The 18,719-nt window shown below is 41.1% G+C and overlaps 1 protein-coding gene across 3 annotated transcripts in view; it reads left to right on the plus strand.

Moving 5' to 3' along the window:
• The first annotated feature begins 5,878 nt into the window (after nt 1-5,878).
• Nucleotides 5,879-18,719, plus strand: part of LOC107217254 (IQ motif and SEC7 domain-containing protein 1) — a 48,170-nt gene continuing 35,329 nt past the window's right edge. The window contains exon 1 of one of the 3 annotated variants that reach the window (XM_015654693.2): nt 5,879-6,413. In XM_015654693.2, the coding sequence (XP_015510179.1) occupies nt 6,187-6,413 (227 nt within the window). In that variant the 5' untranslated portion in view covers nt 5,879-6,186. Of the gene's footprint in view, nt 6,414-15,501; nt 15,524-18,719 lie in introns of those variants that run through there. The other 2 variants (XM_015654691.2, XM_046742387.1) reach the window with 2 other exon arrangements.

Below are 18,719 nucleotides of genomic sequence, written 5' to 3' on the forward strand. Positions count from 1 at the left end.
TCTAACCCTCCGGCTGCCTGCCCCTCACGACCAACAAATTAGTTTAGCCTCCCGGACAAGTCTCTGCTGGTAGAAGCTCTATACGTATGTATTCACCTACACTTCCTTCGCCGGCTATGTGGTACGCCTAGAAATTTATACCCATCTCTATAAGTATGAAATTTCTTATACATACACTATTTACCAAAGTATAGATTCCGGCCGGGTAGTAAACATCATTCCTATACATCGTATTCGACGTTATAATATCATAATATCTTTTCTGATTGTCCGTGGGAATCTTCTCTTCATACGGTATCTACAATTGAAAATCTACCCCGTACGTTGTAATCGGAGAAAAAAAGAAGCAATTCGATTGCGTCGCGACTTTACAATCCACGCTTGTGCAAACTGTATTCAGTATGTCTGCAAGTCCGTAACAGGTTAGGAAATGGCACGTGGTGGATTGTGAAATATTAATTGTAAGAGGTAACCTGCTCGAGCACAGTTGTGTTTCTGCGAACTCGAGAACCTAGGCACGTATGAATCCCCCAGTCCCCAGATAGAGCGTGGGGTGGGTGACTAATACTCGACTGGAAGGTCCGGATCAAAAATCGTCGTATAACGCCGTAGCCGATTGCATGATTTATATGATTGAATATGAAATTAGGTGATTTAGAGAACGTACAGGGAGCCGGCATGTGAGCTATGACCAGGCTGGACTGTTGGCAATAACCCGGAGGCCCGCACGCAACGCAGTCTGAAATATTAACCACAATAATGAGGCAGACGGTCTGCCAGTATTAATGGTATTAACCTGAAGAACGTGGGATTAAGGTAATAATTTTGATCGGTATGAAAAAGGTGTATTTATATATTTTCATTCGTGACAGACTGCGTGCAGTTTCAGACATGCAGGTATGCGTTACGCCGACGTGGGGCTCACCATTTGACCGGTAGTGACAGTACTCCCTTTCATCAATAACGCCCGAAGAGACGAAAAAAAAGTAAGAAAACAGAAGAGAGTACATGATGACGCCCTGAATAGAAAACGAATCTTACATTTTGGCAAAACGCCGTTTTTTCAATTTCTACACAAAGTTCTGAACTGTAGGTTGAATCGCGAAGATTCCTTTAACGAGTAGACCACCACTATAGCGAGCGCAGCAGCGTGTGTCACCTCCCAGAGATCCTTTAGCTGGTAGCACTTGCAAGTGATAAAAGCGACGCCGTTCATCACTCAGTGATCATTACGCAACACTAGTCTTCTTCTATACCTCAGCATGACATTTCTTACCAGGAAACCATCCCAGGTGGATCTCGCTGATTTAATTTCATTTGTAATATGTTATAATAGACTAAAAACAAAGCGACACGTATTTTTTTTTATTTGCCATCAAACACTTTAATGGGGTGAAACCACCCTCCAAAGTAAGGCACGTCAAGAGGCGATCGGGCAGTAATTTTTTTTTTTTTTGTATTTAATTGAGAAAATTACATTTTTAATTTCTTGTTATGAGAAAAATTCTACAGTTGGCTCGGTTAAAAAACATTATGTTCTCGTGTGTGAAACTACCAAATCGGCCCTTGACATGGCTTATTTTGGAGGTTGGTTTCACTGCGTTAAAATGTTTGATGGCAGATAAAAAAAAATTCTTGTCCCTTAGTTTTTTGTCCACTATAACATATTACGAAAGAAATCAAATCGGAGAAATCAACCGGGGATACCTTCCTTGTTAGATAACCGAATTTTCGCAAGATATCAAAAAATTTTCATTTCAGTTTTATCCGTATTAAAGCACTTTTTTCCATTTAACGGCGATGTTTCTACGACTCTTAGGATGCTGGGTATAGGATGACGATAACATTGGACACCCACATGTGGCGTTAAAACAACATTCCATCATTCATAGTATCAATGACAACAGCAACGTCACTGGACTTCACCACATACGGAATCACAACGTCGCGTTCCGTCACGGCGTGAAGAAAAATACGCTTTGCCAAACCTGCGCGTGAACATTTTTCCGCGAATGAATTCGCAGTCACCAGGCTTTCATGAGTAATGAATGGCGTTCCATAACAACTACCGGCCATTGTATTCTGCAAAGTTCAGTGCGAATAAACGAATATTCATGAGAGCTGTATCCAATCTCAACTCCTTGAGATTCTTTCCAATCAATGAACATTGTTTTTTTTTTCAAACATCATTCAATTATTTCAGTAGCAACCAAATAAGAATGGGAAATATTTCGTGTGTTGATTCACAGTCTATACAAATAACAGTGAAATGACGCCACTGAGCACGCGATTAGCCGTATAGCGCTGGCTGTAGTAATTGGCTTGAAGCGTGCAGGTTTCATAAAAATATTATCACATGCAAGTTCGTACAAATTTTCAAGCTAAGCACCGTCGCTGTTGATAAAATGATTTCTACAATCAATATCAGGATGCGTTCATTCATAAAAATCACGATACGTATGTTAATCGCTGCTGTATTTTTATAGCGATGAAAACAGTCATAATAATAAACCCATATACGGTATAAAAATTCTTCGTAGACTGACGGGCATTTTTACACGATGAAAATTTAGTCCCCACTTGACGGACTCAATAAAGTAATTAACTTTGTTTGCGGTAGTGTAACTTAATTACAAATAAAGAAGACGACTCGACATGTTATCTCTGATTTCAATCGCTTTACTACGGCTATATTGCAGCTTAAGGCACGTCGCATAATCTCTTAATTTAGAATAAATATCCAGTATCAGTCCAATGTGTATAGCAACAAAGCCTGAGATACAATTTTTTCCTAACACCACAATAAAAGACGCAGTAAAAGAATCTTACGTGATTAGAAAAATTAACTTCCAGGTCTGGAAGATCCTCGGGAACGGTTTAAAAAATCCAGTTACTTCTCACAGAGATTGTATAGGTATTCTAATATAACGCAAGATAAGGTATACACATGTACTGCGTTTGTATAAGACGTAAAAGCCCATAGAATATCCAGTTACGAGCGACACGTGCCTGCAGTCAATGGCGCACACTGCCGAAGAGCAAAAGAAGTACTTCTCTCCTCCTCCAGATACCTACATGACCCCACCTGCCTTTCGAAACTTGAAATCCATCTTTACTATTCATCAAGGGGCAAGAAACCCTCGTCGAATTGGCTGCACCTTTAATAGTGAAGAAGTCTTTTCCGTCAATAAGAGCAGGATGATGGGTTCGAGTAACTTGTATATTCACTGAATGATTTGCCCTTTAGATGGTGCCGTGACAGCCTTACAGCTGATTAACGATAAATTGAATATGTACGGTGAGTACATCTCGACGATACATATAATTGTATACGTTCAATGAAAGTCATATTCGGTTTTGGTTTTTTCCATAAAACCTTTCCATTTTCCGCCCTGTTCAACTAATTTTAGCATTTCGTTTTTGTGAGAGAAGAGAGAGAGAGAGAGAGAGAGAGAGAGGAAGATTGAAAAAAGATACCGAAGAGAGAAAGAAAAAGAAGGAAAGAGAGAAAAAAAATTGTACAGAAAAAGCTGACAAAGGGGCGCGAGAGGTGGGAGAAAGGGAGGCATTGTCCAGCTGTCCTTCCGTACCCAACTGACCGCTCTGCGAGTCCGTGGTCCCTGTAGACCCTCGCGTAGACCCCGTATAGGCCGCAGTGAAGGTCGTAACAATATCGCATTGATCGTGAGATTTGGCTTTGGCGTTTGCGTACCTCACCGCTTGTTTGCAGCACCGTATTTCATACGCGGGAGCCGGATGAAAAAAATTTTTTTTTTTTAAACTTGGATAATACAGCTACCAGTTTTTACCTTTGGCTGCAGGGTCGAGATTTGCCGGTCGCATCTGCTTGACCCGTGCGGTAGGTATTAGTGGATATCGAATATCGTACCGATCAAACCGAAAGAGATGACGAGAAACAAGGAAAACGGAATTTTTATCGTTTTCGAAATTTCCACCTATGTGTCATACACGGTCGTATCGGTGATGTTGAACACCGAGTTCCATCGATGGACAGTCCATGATATCCGTTTCAATGTCCATCTGTCAGTTTCGCCCATCTGCCGTTTGTTCATCCTAAAAGCTTCTCGGACACCGCTGCGTATCAATTCAAACAGACAATTCTCGAAGCATATCGATACGGCCGTTTTCGTTTTCGGATCGCAAGCGAACGGCGGAGATAATTTCTTTTCACGAAAAACTCAGACCGGAACGAAGAGGAATCCTCACGCCAGTTTAGTACATCTGTGTATCTGGCATGCACGATCTATGCTACGTAGCAAATGTACCTGTTGATCCGTGAAGGCATGCAAAGATGTATGGCGCGCCTGTTGAAGCCGACGCTAGTTTGGGCTAGGTTCGGTTTATTAGCCAAGGCAGCACTTCTATGCATCCACAGGTCACAGGTACATATGTTACATAGAACATAGGATACATACATCTATACCTCTTCCTCGGAGGCGGACTGCAATCAAGTATATATACTCGTACCTACTTTGACTCATTCGCACCATCGCTATCTTGCTGTAGCGGAAATCTGCTCTTACAGTGGCACATCACTTTACATGATGTCCAATGGATCTGGAAATATCCGCGAATTTTGCTTGTCCTTCAAAAATCCTGGAAACTGTCTTTGTATTCTTCTTGTGTCCTGGAAATATTCTATTTTTAACGTCTTTTTTTTTTAGAAGAATAGCGCAAATATGACTGGATGTTCTATTAAATTGTTTCACAATCAGATAGAATGTCTTTCACCTCTATACAGCGCAGCGGTACAACATACTAGAATTTGTTCCTGACGAATCGCGGCTACGTGAATATCACGAAGGCTACCTGTGAATGGCATAATTATCTATTAAGAGGGTGCATATGTGTAGTTTATGGATATAAGAACATAAGTGGCTTGATAAGACCGAGATAAGAGGTCAGCTGTTCCCTTCCTGTAAAAAAACGTCTGCGTTAGTCAAAATTAACAGTGTTCCGTTTGCATGGAACTCATGACCACGTGACATTACAATGGAAATCTGCCGCGAATAATCTGATACGGTGGACGTGAAACGACGGTGCAGCAACTTTTACAATAAAACGAAATTTTATGTAACATTACTATAAATTTTCCCATCTTCGGCTGCTTGACCATAATACCTGCAGATCTTTATGCTTTATTTGGGATTTTCCGATCACGCGTCGTACTCGGACGATGTCAGGCAGCGTTAGCTGAAGAGTGCAACAACCTTCCAAGAAAAAGAACTTGAAACAATACCAGAACTACACATAATCGATCCGACTAAGCAACGTGTACATAATTTCAACGATCAATGCTCTTCAATCGAAAAAATACTTGTCTTATTGTTTCACACTTTGAGAAAGACTCCGACTCTGGAGAACACTTCAGTGAACACTCTGTTAGTGGTGACATTAACCGAAGTAGACATATTCATTCGCATCTTTTCCGGTACCTGGAGCGAACATCGATAGATGGTTTTCGTCCGACGCCCAGTAACGAGCTGCTGCTGGTACTATCGCATGGTAATCCATCATGCGGTACCACGTACTGTTTTATCGACTCAGCGCTTCAGTGAAATCCCGCGATTCGTAAATTTGAAATAATTGAAAGTTCTAAGGCTTTTCACCAACGACATCGGTCATCTGACGGACATACAGGGTAAATTTATTGAAACCCACGGTAAGTTTACGATTCCTTGAACAATGTACTTGGCATTCAGAATAAAACATCGAACGGTTCCACCGTACCAGTGAGACGAAAGCAGCAAAACCGAGATCGTTGAATGAACTCTGGCTGAGCGCGCTTGCGCGCTGCAGCTGCTAGTCGTTCACCGGGTCTGGTAGGGTTCCGGATCGCCGTGGAAAGTCCGAGACTGGTTTTAGAGGTAAGCACTAACAGCCAGCAGCAGGCAGCGGGTACCGGAATACAAGATGGCGAACGTGAGCCGAGAGTCGTCCGCGTCGTGAGTTTATCTGCGACGGCGTGGAACGCTATCAGTGAAGAAAAAACATCGTCGAGTTGATTGCTACCTGAAGGTGATGTAAGACATGTTATGGCAATAATCGCACGCGCGTGTCCGGAATCGGGTGAAGTGAGAACGGGCCGATAAACGCTTGTTCCAAGTTGGAAATACAGAGTGTAGTAAGCAACGTACCCCCGTGGTGTGTGAAAACAAACAAACAATGAGCGATGTGACGAAGATCGGTGACCCGGGAGGGTTTCCGGATCCCGACCTCGAGACGATGCTCGAGGAAAAGAATCAGCTAATAGCGAGGCAATATGCAGAAATAGAAAGAATTCAGCACGAGCTTACGGACATCATAGGTGAACGCGACGCGTTGTTGTGCGAAGTGTCAAAACTCAAGTTTGAATTGGAGATGGCTGATTTGAAACGCCTACAGGATGACAGGTGAGTGATTCCTACTTCCCATCCAATTGCACCATCGTACATCATACTTTACAGTTTACACACAAGATCGACGGCGCATCATCGCTCTTGCGGAACCCTCATATTTCACATCTTATTTCGCTTCATGCTATCTAGACATCGGTCCTTCACCGCTAATGTCGGAACATTTTTTCTACCTAACGAGAGACCGCCAAAGCGACCTAGGATGCTGAATTACGTCAATCCATTTTCTTTCATTTGATTCCAGACCTCGCCGGATCTTCGAAACGTTGCTATCTCGCGATTTGTTATTTACATTATCGATATCGTTATAAGTGTCTGTAGCAGATTCCGTTCGACCGCTACTAACTACAAAATGCTTCTGCACACGTTTCAACGGTTGTGATCTCATGCCGGAAGCAATGTTTATGACGCGTACGTCTTACTTGGAGGATCAGTTCGGTACGATTAGCACCGTCGCAGTACTTCGAACACTATTAAACACATCGGTGTCAATGATAATTGGGTAACATTGAATGTTACGCTGGACAGAATCAACAATCTAATAACGAGGTAGACGCGCGGCATATTGAGTAGGCTGAGTACGTATAATTCCGAGCGCATCTCCCAGTAAAAAGTCATGAGGAAATACGCCCGAAGAATTTCTGGCGAAGGTGGATGGAGGTGGTGCGGTTAACGCTAACACGGTTCAACAGCATTCGACGTTTAATTTTCACTTTTTAAGACGAGCCGCAGTCCGCCGGCGACACCCGTCGCTGTTTATCGTCAACCACAGACGAGTTTCCTATCCTACACCCTACGTGGTCTGCGGTTGTCGGATAAAATTCTCCTCGTGCAGATGTTCGTATACGATTACCATCGGTATTATTATATCGTGCGATTTTTCATAATCTAATTCCAACCTCTAGCTGCGCCTTATCGTTATCACTCATTTCTTTTCTTTCCCACTGAATTTTTGCCTTCAAGTCTGCTCGCAGATTCTTATCAAATCAATTCTATATCTAGATTTACGAATTTTCGGTTAACGAGTCAAGCATCGCTGTGGTTTTCGATCGCTGTTCGGTTAGTTCAAGTTCTGATCGTGCTGACTTGTAAATTACCAAGTCCGATTGCAAGAACAGGGGTACATTTCCATATAGCGACCGAGAGAATCTGCTGGTGCTGAAAGTATTCGAATTGTGGCACTTGAGGACCAGAAGATTATCTTCGAATTCATTCCTGCATTATGCCGAAACCAACGTAGTTTTTTAATAAAATTTTCCTCCGAATCAGCTTGGCAATAAATTCTCGACCAATTCATCGTCTCCTTAGTTGCAAATAACCGCAGATTTGGTGAATTGAAATGACGCTCAATTTGAACGCACTTTCAGTGAGGAATGTTCCCGCGCTAGTGCCAACCGCTAGAGGATACCTAGGTATATATAGGTATACCTAGTGCGCCGAAGAGATTTAACCGATAGGGTCATGGAAAGTAATTACGCTTTAACCAGAATCCCGATCGAATTCCTAGGCATTATCGGAAACGCCTCCAACAAGAATTGATAAAAAAGTCGGTGTTTGTTGATGCAAATTTTCTACACTCGAAACTGAACTTTTCAAACTTGAACAGCTGGGATATATCCAATTATGACATCGTGCAAATTAGATACATCTAGGTCGTGGCCATGAAAAACGCCATTTCGTGCGTCGAGGACGTAACGGAAATTTTTGCGCGTTGCCACGTTAGTTTACCGCAGCGAACGCGTGACTACAGAGGCTGTCTAAATAATCCATAATAAGCGGCAAAATTTAATTAGCTAAATTTTCGCCTGAGAGATTAAGTTGAACAGTGTACACAGACATACATGCCACGAATTCGAGGAACCTTACGGTGGTCAAGTACCTTCGGTGACCATCGTTGCGTCCCTAGACTGGTAACCGTCTCAAAAAAAAAAAAAAAAAAAATATGCAGGATGATTTGTAGCGAACCCTGAGCGGTACAAAAGGAGAAACGTGTTCCTTAAAAACTGCAGTTACACACGTTATCGAAGAAGACTTACGACTGGAGACTTTTGCGCATGCGCATATTCAACTGTCATTGTTGACCGTACGTTGTACACATGCAGCTGTAGACCGTATGGACGACAAAGCGTTTAAAATAAGTTCCTCGAAGTGCGGACCCTCCTCTCCGCACAAAAGTCGACCTGATACTCACCGCTTCCTAACGTAACATGCACGTGGTGCCAACGCTTTCCTTTCGACTATTATTCAGAAAGCACACACAGATGCCTCGGCTCTCGTTTTAATCCAATTAAAATTTCTCTCGTCAAACCAGAGGGCATGGAGACACGACAGTGTGGCGCGGCTATCTTATCACGTCTGGCACGCGTTCTATACGCCGGACTTTAAATACGTGGATTATCCTGGCCTGTTAAGGCCAATTAATCTCTAACTAAATTAGGACCGTTTAAACACTTTCGTTCTATGGGATTACTTCGCGAGTCATTAACGCCATGATTTTTATACTCATTGTCAAACGTATGAAAGTGTAGAGGACATCACATATGTACGTGTGTCACGACTATGACGAATCACCGTTCTGCTTCACCCAAACGTTAATTCGAATAACTCGACTTCGGTTGAGCCTTTTACAAGTTTACTACCGTTTATAGTCCGAAAGGCTCTGCATTTCTATCCGCTATTAACCATGTTTGGTTATCTCTTACGATGCAGTTGGTATTCGAATCGCTCTACAACTCTCGTGTAGCTCGAAAGGATGGCAAATTATTTCATTCTCGATTATCGCTTCGATGCTAATCGTAAGAGTGAAATGAATAGGAATTCTGCTTGTCAGAAAACAAAGATGGAACTATCGCGTAGAGCGGGGATGCTGAAAACGATCCGATGAGCTGTTGACATTGAAAACGGACTTTGGGTCAGTCATCTCTTCCCGCGGTGCGTCATATGAGATAGATGTTAGAATATAATTTTATTATTTATACAGATGTGACGGCGGTCGTGCAGAAAAAAGGGTCGGCCTGTCCTGCCTCGCAGGCAAGTACAGGACACAGTGAAATTTTTTAAATAATTTGGGAAGATTTCGAGTTTTAGAGTCTTCCTTTGAAAGTGCAGTATTCGTACATATAATATATTTAGACTTCGTCGCGAGTCTGAAGTCAGTCACGTTAACGTAACGAAAAATTACCATTTTTTAAGTTTATGGTGAATTGAAGTAGTTTCATCGTGTTGAAGTTAGTAACGTTATTGTAACGATTCATACTGAGGAAAAACCGTTATTTTGCAATTTTGGAATTGTCTGAAATTTAGTAAACTGTAATAGAACAAAGCACACTCATATTTCAAAAACTTAGATCCTTCAAAATTATTGTAAAATACGGAAGAGTGATTTTTTTCACCAATGTTTCGTTACGATAACGTTACTAACTTCAGCCTCGTGATATTTTAGGGAAGTTTAACCGGATACGTGAGACTGAAGTTATTAGCGTTATTGAAATGATTAACGCTTCGGAAAAAATGTTATTTCACAATTGCAGGAATGTCTGAAATTCAATAAATCATACTGAGGCAATCGTATTGATATTTTGAAAACTTTACTTCAAAGTCACTATATAAACTTGCAAAATAGTAATTTCTCCTCCCAATGTTTTGTTACGTTAACGTTACCAACTTCAGCCTCGTAATTCGTCACGATTTTACGAAGTACGTGAAACCTGAAAACCGATCGGAGCAGTTTCGAAATATTTTCACGGAATCTTCGTACGATATTCGTTTGCCCCGTGGCGGTAGAATTTCTCAGAATCAACCGATTCTTTGGTTAGGCTCTGGTGGCTGACCTCCCCGAAGCACACCACACACACCTATGTAACCTTAAGCCCACTTATTTAGAGGCACAAAAGATTCGACTCCGTGACCGTCCTTGAATTTGACCCCCGAGTCAAATGACAAAAATTGATCCCCGAGTTCGGCGGATGCTATCGGGGCCTTTGCCAACCAGCCACGTATGATTCCGTTATGTCGCTCCGTAATTTCAAATCCAACAAGAACCGTGTCACCGGATCCAGTAAACGACGTATATCAAGCCACACAGCTAGCTTTTCCCATCGGTATTGATTTGAAAACAAAAAATGCCGAATGTGTAAACGGTTGCCAGTTTCAATGTTTGTTCATTGCTTTTAAACTCGCGTGCCTGCGAGAGAGTGCCGGGATAGTAATGTGCTCGCATAGTTGAACATGATTCTAAAAATATCGACTCTCCGATGGTCCATTGCAGAGCAATGGAGAGCGTCTTCCTTTCCTCTCCCATCTCTTCTTCCACTTCTTCCCCGTCATCTTCCTTCGCCGCGGATGCGTAAGTTTTCTCGGAGTTATTTTCTTTTGTTGAAATAGCTGTGAGTATAGCAACACCGCTGTGTTTGTGATTTCAAAGAAATCTACTATCACGATCTACGTAGTTGCTGGGCCTACTTCGTTGGCTGCGTTTTATGTAGTACCCATCCGCCATTGGATTTAGGCATCCCAAATATTCGACGGCTGAGAGCCTGCTGCCGATAGAACGAAATTAATATCAGCATGCACGGGGGCCACTTTCGTTTGCAAACAACGTTTCACCATCGACTTTTCGAGTTGAATGATATTAGCCAATGACGTAACAATGTTTGCCAACGTTCGGTAAATGTGAGTGTGCCACGAAAAAAAAAAACGCTACAATGGTCGAATAAAATTTCACTCCAAATAGGGCGGGGGTTAAAATTTGAAAGGATCAATATTTGGAATGGCCGGTATATCGGAATTTCAAACATGCGCGAATAAAATAACGTCACTGATTAGAGTGACGACTAATCCCTGACACTTTCAAAAGTCCAGATTTCGAACAATTCATCTTTCGTTATTTTATCTTCTCATGTTTGAAATTTCGATATACCGACCATTCCAAATATTGATCCTTCCAAGTTTTGACCCCCAGCCTCCGCCAACTACTCGCATCGGATTCAGCTAGGACAAGGAAAAAATCGATTGAAATTGGACTAAATCCACGCCTTGTATCTGTTGCGTATGGTGAAATTTTTATGATACGACACTGCGAGTAGACCAGACGAATTTATGACGACGGGGCGTCATTCTGCTGAGCGAAATGCCCGTACAGGTCTACCCACGCGCGGGTCTCGTAAATCGTCAAAGGCACCGTCAAGTATCACAACATCCCGATGACCATCTATCGTCCGCAGTTTACAAGCGAGGGGCAATCGCGGCAGGAGCCAAACGGCGATACATTCAGCGCGCCATTCGACCAGGCCCGGATTAACCGTAAGGCTAAAACGGGTGAAGCCTTAGGTCCCTGAAATTTACTGCCCTTCAATTTTCAAAATCAAAATTTTCAAGGTAGTACCGAGATTACCAAAAATGTGAACTCCTAATCTTTACCAATAATGGATCGCGTCGATGTCAATCTCTCGCTGCTATCCGGTTTCGAAGAATTTCCTGCATATATAAGGTTCGAGAACTTTGCATACACGGGTAGATACAAAATATCGTAGACCCCTAATTTTGTTCCCTAGTATCGCAGGAATAACCAAATGCTTTGTCCCCGTTGAGCATAGAGAGTGAAATCGCTTGTAATTTAGATTTTGAAAATGTAAAAGATGATTTTTCCAGCATTGAGGCGTAAAAAAAGATATGAAATATCATAACTCAATATCGTAGTACAAAATGTGTTTCTCTGTACAAGATTAATTTAAGCAAACTTAATTACATATACAGAGAAATATTATAATAAAAATGTTCTTCTTAACCTAAGTTGACTTAATTTTCTGTCACCACTTTTGAAATTTAACCTATTGGACCATCTTGCCGGACAAAAATTCGGCCTTTTTTGTAGAAAAGCCCCCTTAATCCGGGCCTGCATTCTACGCAGCTAGGAGAGAGGCGTAGACCGATTTTATCCCATCGATCAACGGCGGTCCGTCAAGGGTTTCGATCCCCGACACCCGATATGTTTTGCTATAGTAGGTGTATGTAGGTACCTCACATGTCGCATGCACGTGCGCACCTTTCTCTTCCTGCGATCCGCCACCATTCATACGTACACTTGCAACCCCAAACTTGCAGGTCTTTGCACAAAGATACGCCCCGGTGAAAATGATTTCTACGATTTTCTACGATTTTTTAAAGGAAATTGGAACATTTCGTACAATTTGGTACAAAAAATTATAAATAACGATAGTATTTCATAAAAACTTATAGATTTTCAGTAAAAATTTGCGAGATGGTACAAGTAAAAAATCAGTAAAAATTCGTAGTAGTATAAATTTTCACCCGGGTATCGATGTATGTATAGAAAGATTTATTTTTTCACGTGCCAACTGAGGTACCGACGACTTGTGACAAGTACTCGCCAACGACTATTTCTGACGGATTATAAGTTTCTGCTTCTAAACCCCCTGCTTGGCTGGTTTAGAGTCTGCTATTTTCAGACTAAATGGCGTATATCACTTTTCGTTCACTTTGTTCACTGGTGTTTTTTTCGTCTAGAATGTTCTAGAAGGTTCTTTTATTCTCGAATTAAATGGAGTCATGTGCTGCTCTGGATGATAACAACTATACCTACATAGTTAACATCACGTACGCTTACTGATTGGGAAACTCATGAATACGATAAGCTCGAATGCAGATACATTGTGCATTCTGTGCAGAACAGAACTTATTATGAAGCATTACTAATCTGAGAAATCGTGACATCCCGTTGAATACCAACTTGTGCGTGATGAAGAATGTTCATCAAGACGCGTAATCAGGTACAGCAGTGACTACAATGTGGTGAGACTGCTGAAGTTTCCACTCGAAGAAATAAAAGTGTCGACAGTCAGAACAAGCAGCTGCCTGAACTTATATCAAAACAGAATAAAATATTCTCCTTAACGGTGTTATTCACGTTTCTCAGGCTGTCTAAACTGCAAATATGAGTGCAGGATATATAATTATTCTCAGTGACCGTGAAGTCTTACAACTAGTCGTGAAATAATTGTATCTCAGCGAGGGGGTATTGACCGACCGTGTAACGAAACTCGCAGAAAATGAGGACAAAAAAATCGCGAATTTGAATCGAGGCAGAATTAAAAAAGAAAATGCCGAATCCTTTGATAACACATGTTTATAATCGTGTCCGACCCAGGGCGTGTAAATGAGCAGGGTTTTTTTTTTAATACCAATTTCAGGAATAAGAAGTATCGTGTATATCTCGAAGACCTTTTTTTATTACGAGTTCCTTTATGCTCCTGTTACTTAAGCGTTCATTACAACCCGATGTATACAATTAAGTTCACATGGGTAGAGGATACATGGAATTACTATAATTCCAGGTCCGTGGGAATTCAACGGCCGGTATAAAATACTAACTCCCATGTTTTGCTCGTGCTATTTTCTAACCGTCTTGCGGATAATTGTTAATTATGAATTTTCGGTATTGATGAGCTGATATACCACGGTGCGTTAGCTGTGCACCTGACAATAGATGGACAATGTTAATAATTATTAACACGACTCAAGCACATCATGAAATGAATTTTTTTGTGATATTGATGATCCTTTGCACATCCACGCACCCACATGTACGAAAAATCGGAAACAATGACGAAGTGAATTTTCATTTTCAGGGTTAGGTTGCAATAGGGATATAAGTGGTAAAATCATGAGCTCTGCTACTTGTTTCGTACCATACTATTCGTTCTGCATTCGTGGACTAGATGTGATGTAATAGGCCTGGAATTAAAGATAAATAACGAAACAAGAGAGAGAGGAAGAATAACACAGGTCTGCGATGGTTTTCCTCTGACAAAACTGAGTAGTAATTTCGGTCGGTATTAGGTACGAATCTGTGAGAAAAATATTTAAAAAATTCTATCACGTAAATTTTCTGAGAATTTTTTTTCTGTTTTTTTAATACTGCTAGAATTAACTTCCAACTTCTTTGTTAATTATACGGATCAATGGTAGTGTTGATATTTGAATATTCATCTACCCTCGCTAGTTGCTGTTTATGATGATTTTAAGCATATCTAGAGCTACGTAAGTAATACAAGAGAAAAAAAATTAAACAGGAGTTTCGAAGAAACTAGAAAAAGATATCACAAGTCTTTTCGATACATCTAGTCTGAGTCTTGTTTAGAACTAATGCTATTCATTTTGTAACTAAGAATTCAATTTAATATTCATTGTATATTATTTTTTAATAAAAATTGATCGAACAATCTGTAAACATGTATATCTGGGATAAAAATAAATCTCGATGTGCCGTTAAAATAAAAAAAAATAAATAAATAAAAAAACTAGCGATATATATTAATTCAACGTGCCTAAATACCTAAAAAAAGCATTGTTACTTTAAAGGTGAAATTAAAGGTTATATTTCGCAGGCCTGTGTAATTCATGCAGTTTTCTTAGGCCGCGAAGTGACGGCGTTTCCTCCTTCGGGCGTCAGACATACGATAAGGGTTGGTTTACCGAATACAATGGGAAAACGCAGGGATTCCAAGAGCGCAGACGCCGAGGGTTGGTTATAGGCAGCGATGACGCCGAGGGTCGGGACGCCGACGTCTCGTCCCCGCCAAAGCCCCACCAGTAGTTCCGTATAACGATTCGTCGTCGGTTCTTTCATTGACTGCGCGTGGAAACAAAAAGGAAGCAGGAATAAAAACAACCGGCTAAAAAAAACAAATCAGTGCCCTTGTAGTGTTGACGCCACGCGAGTCTTACACGGCAATGGAGTGCAGTCGCGTCATGTGTTTCAAGTCTCTGTACAATCCATGCACGTTATAAGTGCCGATTGATTTTTGTTTTATCATATTATTTTAATCAACTCTCACGACGCCGGTTGAGAACAATCGTTCTATGAACTCCATAAGCGTCGGCTAAGAGTGAAATTTGTTTTATAATTATTGTTAAATTATATTAATAAATAGTTGTGAAGCTGAAACTTTTCTTGATGAAAAAATCATTTCTTATTGGAAAATGAAAGTTGATACGATTTAGTTTGTTTGACGTTCAGTGAGGCTTACGAGGATCCGATAGTTCCGACTTGAAAATGGTACTGTTCTAAGGCCATGCTGCAATATGAGGTTTGTTTTTATCTCACTCAGCTCTGACAATGAATAACAAAGGAAATAGGAAGTCATGTCGATTAGGTTATTCATGATAAAAGTTGTTTCACGAACCTTTATTACGAATATTGAAAATCGTTATACTACCATGCTTCGAATATTTATAATTCACAGCTCCTACACAGCAATAATCAATTTCTTCTCTCAACCTAAATAATTAATGACCGTTTTCTTTTTTCTCTTCCTCACGTTATACATTCTTTATATCATATTTCCTTTGCGATACGACTATCCTTGCGGCAGTGACTAATCAGTCGATGATGAATATACTTGTCACATCCGTGTATTTTTTCTCTTTCCCCTACACTTTCAAGGTCCGTGAAGTTGGGCTTCCCGCTCAATCACGATCAATTGCATCAATTAGATCAGACTCATTGTACCCCTGCCGGATTATTAGCATGCGTTCCCCAACTCGTTTAAGCTATTTAATGCCATCAATTGCTCCTGAAATAATAACTAGCTATCCAGTAATCACCTCTAATGGTATTGAAATCCGGTACCCGATGCCAGAAGTTCTTTGGCTGCTGCAATAAAAATTCTTTTTCAATCTGTTCGACAAACGATTTGCCGAATGGGATAAACTTGACTTTTTCAGACTTTTTCAGACCGCATCCAACAACAAGTTCCTGTTAATTCAGCAAACTGCTTTATTGTCCTTTCATCAACTTTTATCAACACTTGTCTTACCGAGCGGAAATTATTCCTCTCTTCTGGAATATCTCTGCACTCGGTTAAGCACCGGAGTGACAGCGACTATATACCAGGAAAGCCAAATGCTGCACCCAAAGAGCTGAATCCTGCTATACTAGTCGCAGTTGCATGCGTGGGCATCAAGTTCCAAGATGTCAGTGCGCGTAGGTCGACTTTAACCTAGAAACAATCAAGCGTGGGCAAACCGCTTCGACGGTGTACATATGCTTGGTAAATGATCAATTTAGGCTTAGGGTGAATAAAAATATCCGAGCGTCGCCTCGGTAAAAGAGTAATTAAATTTATGAATACGATTCCCACCGGCTGGTGCATTAATTAAATAGGTACAACGAATTAAGTTAACGCAAATAATAATTACTAAACCGCTCGAATCGGCCAACCGTAATCTTATCTGAAAACACCTACTACTTGTAACGGATAAACGCACGTCTTTCTATCAGCTACTCTACTTTCTAGATAATTGCAAGTATATTGAACAACTATTTCGAGAATTAGTATGGTACTCAAGTATTAAAAACCTTCGTCTTCACCACACGCAGTTATTATTCGTTAAGAAAAGTAAAATTAATTGATATGAACGTATAATTGTAATCAGCAAGTCGTCAAATGCGTAAAACCTTAGTAGCTGCAACAATGTAAAGAAAAGCAGGGAAAGGACCCCACAGAATCGTTATGAAAATTGGCTGCCGGTCAAATTGGCTGGATTTTCAATATGTTACAGTACGTATCCTCTCTATCAGAAGTTCTTATAAACACAAGTCCCAAAATCAATAGTTTCCGAGATACAGGCTTCGATACAGGCTGTGATTGATTCCGTCAATGCATTGACTCCATCCATGAACTCGCTAGTTTACCGGAAGGAGGTGCAACGTCAGATTTCGCGCGAAGAACGAGACCCTCCGACTCTTGCGACAATCGGCTTGTCCTGTTTTTCACGCGTATGCGGAGTCTCTGCGAATCGGCTGTGGGGTTTTTGAGTGATATACTTGATCTCAAGTCCGCCTTGAAGCTTTGTAATTCGTAAAAATTTTGTAACCCATAGATATCAAAAAATCCATCCACCACCCTTCCGAAGCCTATACCTCTACTGATTTTTTGGGACCTGTGTCCGTAAGAAGTTTTGATCGGAAGGATGTGTACTACAACATATTGAAAATCCAGCCAATTTGATCGGGAGCGAATTTCCATAAGAATTCTGCGTGGAGCTTCGTCGAATCAGAGAATTGAAACGCTAAATTCGAACCCTCATCCCTTTGGCGTCGCCTCTCGTGGAGGTGCTGCAGCCATGCCAGTCACCGTGCTCTGTTATACCATTGCGCTCAGACTCTCTCGCCCCTTAAGCGATCGATTGCCGTTGCACGGTTTCGGGAGGGTGGATAATAAATTTTATTGCACCCTGCGCTGCACGCGATACCGAGTGCTCTGCTCCAGCTCTGCTGATGACAGCCTCGGCGAATAACATGACTGCGCTCTAATCGCGTCACACAGCACACATACATGCCAATAATATAATATGTACCTGTACATGCCAATGCGCGTGAGAATGACGCCATACATTAGCCGCCGACACCTTCAGTGATTAATTAATTATCAGAGAACCGAGTAATAGCACGTTGCAATTTGGTAAGACAGATTATTCCTTCACTGCTCCACTACAACGAAACGACAGTAACAGTTAAACATTTGACGTGAAAGAATTTTGCCGCAAGTTTTTACACTATAGAAATATATCGCGGTGATAATTCCAATAGGGCGTATAATTTTTAACAGTACCATTTTAATATTTAGCTTGAAAATTAGTCTACGGAAAGATAGGCAATGAAAAAAAAAATCAAAATTATACACCTTTTGGCAATAGCACCGTAATATTTATATTCACGATTAGTTATGGAGCGCAGTTCTTTGTATAAAGCAGGAAGGATTTCATTCCTTTCGTATAGCTACGCATTTTGTGAGACTGCTGCAGCATTTTGAGAATTGCAAATACAGTAACCGTCGTTCCCCGTCCGACATGAAACACGTTCATGAGACGATATTGATCTTAAAAACTGCCCTATAATCGTTCTGATTCACCGGGTGCACCTCGAACCTTTGCTCCTGCCACACTGCAACCCCGTGCCGTGAACCACGTGACTGATGAAATTACAGGGGAATGAATGACTCACACTCTGCTACCCTCCTGCCAGGAGCAGAGAGAGACAGAGAGAGAGAGAGAGAGAGAGAGAGAGAGAAAGAGAGAGAGAGAGAGAAAGAGAGAGAGAGAGAGAGAGAGAGAGCATTGCGCTCACGCAAAGAGCATAATATAGTTCCGAAGAATCATTCGTATACAGGGTATATACGGTATTTTATTAATAGACTAAAAAACAGCCAAGCTATGATTCGATGGCAGCAAATTAATGTTACACAGTTTTTTGCACTTGTTTTTCACCGCGTCCTTGCGTCT

This window comes from Neodiprion lecontei, chromosome 5, assembly GCF_021901455.1.
Source record: "Neodiprion lecontei isolate iyNeoLeco1 chromosome 5, iyNeoLeco1.1, whole genome shotgun sequence".
In the NCBI taxonomy this organism is placed as follows: domain Eukaryota; kingdom Metazoa; phylum Arthropoda; class Insecta; order Hymenoptera; family Diprionidae; genus Neodiprion; species Neodiprion lecontei.